Source organism: Buceros rhinoceros, unplaced genomic scaffold, assembly GCF_000710305.1.
Source record: "Buceros rhinoceros silvestris isolate BGI_N320 unplaced genomic scaffold, ASM71030v1 scaffold42855, whole genome shotgun sequence".
Taxonomy (NCBI): domain Eukaryota; kingdom Metazoa; phylum Chordata; class Aves; order Bucerotiformes; family Bucerotidae; genus Buceros; species Buceros rhinoceros.
In genome coordinates, this window is record NW_010414166.1 from 1 (window position 1) to 3,169 (window position 3,169).

Sequence of the window (3,169 nt, forward strand, 5' to 3'; positions counted from 1 at the left end):
CCGCGGCATCCGCCGGGCAGCGCTGCCGGCTTCCACCCCTCCGCCTCGGGCCCCACCTGTGCAGCGGGGCAAGGGGATGCGCTGCCCTTTGCAGGCACCGTGCAGTCTGTGGAGGCCGGGGGTAGGTGCTGTGGGATTGGGAGTACGTGCTTGTTCTCAGAAAGTTATGTGCCTGACTTGGGGCGTCTCCGTGTGCACCTCAAAAACTAACAAAGCATTCCTGGCTTCTGTCTTCAGAGTCACGAAGAAGATGACAGGAAGGTAAGGAGAAGAGAAAAAAATCGAGTTGCTGCACAGAGGAGCCGGAAGAAGCAAACTCAGAAAGCAGATAAACTTCACGAGGTGAATGGGTGCTTGATGTTTTGCAGGCATGGCTTGGGTACCGAGCGTGGGACTTTACAATAAATGGGACTGCTGAAGCAGACGTGGGTCTGTCTTCACGCTATTCCAGCTCAGAGAGCTGTGGGTGTGCGGCAGAGACAGGCGTGCTGTGGGGTGCCCGGCTGGGAACTCCCGGACACTGATGCTCGTGTTGGACCCTGCAGCTCTGCCATCGGTGACACTGCCAGGGGCAGACAGAGAGAGAGAGACATGGTCCTGCCCTCGCCTCGCGCTCTGTTTTGCTATTCCCGTGACCACCCAGGGAACAGACCAGAGGGCTCCTCTGGGCTAAAACAAACCCATTTTCTTTTGGATTAGTGCTGAGCTTGTCACGTTCGCTGTGGCAGTGGATGAACGCGTGCTGCCTGATGAGGGAGAGGGTGATGGAGGAGGAGGGGACCATGCTGTTTAGTGGCAGTGCTGGCTTAAGTCAGTTCTAAGATTATGGTGTGAGACAGAAATACCCAGCTGAAAAGGCTTCTTAGGAACTTCACAGCCTCCACGCGTGAGAGCTCAGTTCAGTTAACTGTTGTGCTTGTAATGCTCTGATAAATAACAGTGGGTGTTTCCAAAAAACCATGAAAGCAACTGATTTTTCCAGAAACTCTTAACGCTTCTCAATATCACGATGTGGTGTAGTTTTCTCGTGTCCCCAGTGCAAACGCTGCAGGACAGGAATCCCCTTTCTCTGGTTTTGGATGTTAGCTCACACACCAGTGTTTTTGTTGTAACCAGGGTGCTGGGGTAAGTGTTAGTTCTGCTGCTGCAATTGTGGCTGAGTCAGTTGTTCAGGTCTGGAGGTTCAGCATGGGCTTTTCTCTTTCTCAGTGTGGAAGGATCTGCCCACGGGCAGCAGAAGCCAGAAGGGACAGTGAGGGGAGTTTTTGCTTTGGATTTTCCCAGATACTCTCCGAGTCAGTGCCTGAGAAAGGCAGGTGCAGAGTGCTTCTGGAAAGGGGTAACCCCTGGCCTTCATGGAACCATTTCTGAGCCCCTTGCCATCCTGCAGCCTCTCTGATACTTCTCCTGAACTTGAGGGTCTTCCTCATGCTGGGAATCTTCATTCTCGGGCACGCAGGTTGTCCCAGGTGCAGGCAGTTGAATAGGAATCCATTCCTAGCAAGAACAATTCAAGAGCCTCATCCCTGAAAACAGGACAGAGCAGTGGGAGAGTAACACTTCTCCAAAACTCAACCCCAGGGAGTCTGAGGCAACAAGGAGGTGAGCAGAGCTGGAGTCAGGGACGGACAACTTTGCTGGAGTTGCCTACTATAATGTGTAAGGGGGACCGTGGTGGAAGGGTGTGAGACAGGGCAAGGGGATCCAAACTCGTGCACAAAGGGCAGCAGAGGCAGTGCCAGGCCAGGAGCGTTGCAGGAGAGGCTCTCCCTGCTGCCTGGTACCCAGCCTCCCGAGGCACCTGTAGGCTTTGGAGTTTGCTCCGAAGCTGTCCAGGGAGGTGAGACTGAGAGGGTGAGTGTTGAGCCCTAGGCCAGCAGAGAGGTGCAGACACCTGCGGGTTTTCCGTGGGCTGGCTCTGAACCTCTGCTCTCTTGTGTTTGGGATGAGAAGGCTTGACAGCAGGGACACTTGAGACACACAGTTATCAAAAAATGAGACACGTGAGTCTCACATCTGTCACAGATGTACGCTGCAGCGCATCTCAAAACGCCCCTGCAGCTAACAGCAGCTTATTCATCTCCAGAGAAACCTTAGCGCAAAAGCAGCCCAGGTCAGGGGTGCCCAAGGCAGTGGTCAGGCCTTCTGGTGACAAAGTGGGGCTGGGGACAAGCTGGCATGACCCTCCCCTCCTCCTGCTCTTGAGCTCCCAGGAACCTGAGCAGGTGGGTACAAGCCGTGGCTGCCACCAGGCTTGTTGGGCTGGGTGTGCACGGGGGTAGTGGCCTTTCCCCACGCCGGCCCAGGGCAGGGGTTGCCCTTTCCTTACCGGCAGTGCCAGGCACTGGGTTTTCCCAGCACCTACCTGCAGCGGGTGCTTTCATTTTCTCTGCTCTGACACTGCAGAGCTGCCCTGCTTGGCCCTTCCCAGCAGAGGCAGCCGGGATCTGGAAGCGGCCACCACGCCTGCAGCCCTGGACCAACAGCACCTTCTGGTCTTCGGGGCCACAAAAGGAATCGCAGTGTGGCCAGGACGCAGGTTGTGAAGCACTTGCCCTGTTCCCGCACCCAGACTGTGTCTCTTTATTTTTCTTAGTGCTTTGCACGTTGTGATAAGAAACCACACAGTTTTTCTACAGTTACACGAATACACTCGAGGTGGAAGTACTGAAAGGAATGTTTTGACTACAAGTAGCCTTTTTCTTTTTCTTTTTTTCTCTTTCCAGGAATATGAGTCTCTTGAGCAAGAAAATACCTCCCTGAAAAGAGAAATCGGAAAGCTAACTGATGAAATGAAACACTTGAGCGAAGTGTTGAAGGATCACGAAAAGATCTGTCCGCTGTTGCACTGCACCATGAACTTTGTGACCTTACCAAGGCCTGATGCGCTCGCCGGCTGCCTGCCAAGATGAGACCTCTCCTCTATCGCCTTTGAATGCGATGTGAAAGTGCCATTAACAGAGGAGATTTGAAGAACTGCCTGCTTATGGTGCAGCTCTTCCATCAGAGAGGGCTGGACTTGACCGTGCAGCTCTTCTCCACGTTGAAGCGTTAGAGTCTTCTGAATCTCAGGAAAACACCAGTGTGGAAAAAAGACAACTCGAACTGCAGCTTCGTCTTGGGTGGCATCTTCGAGCGACCGTTTTGCGTTCAGAACTGCCGAAGAGCG

At 53.7% G+C, this 3,169-nt stretch overlaps 1 protein-coding gene across 1 annotated transcript; it reads left to right on the top strand.

Moving 5' to 3' along the window:
- Positions 1–237: 237 nt before the first annotated feature.
- Positions 238–2,912, top strand: BATF3 (basic leucine zipper transcription factor, ATF-like 3; the record flags this gene model as incomplete). The annotated part of the gene is made up of 2 exons (XM_010137000.1): positions 238–342; positions 2,727–2,912. Coding segments are annotated over 2 exons (291 nt in total), but the record flags the coding sequence as incomplete, so codon positions are not given.
- Positions 2,913–3,169: the final 257 nt, after the last annotated feature.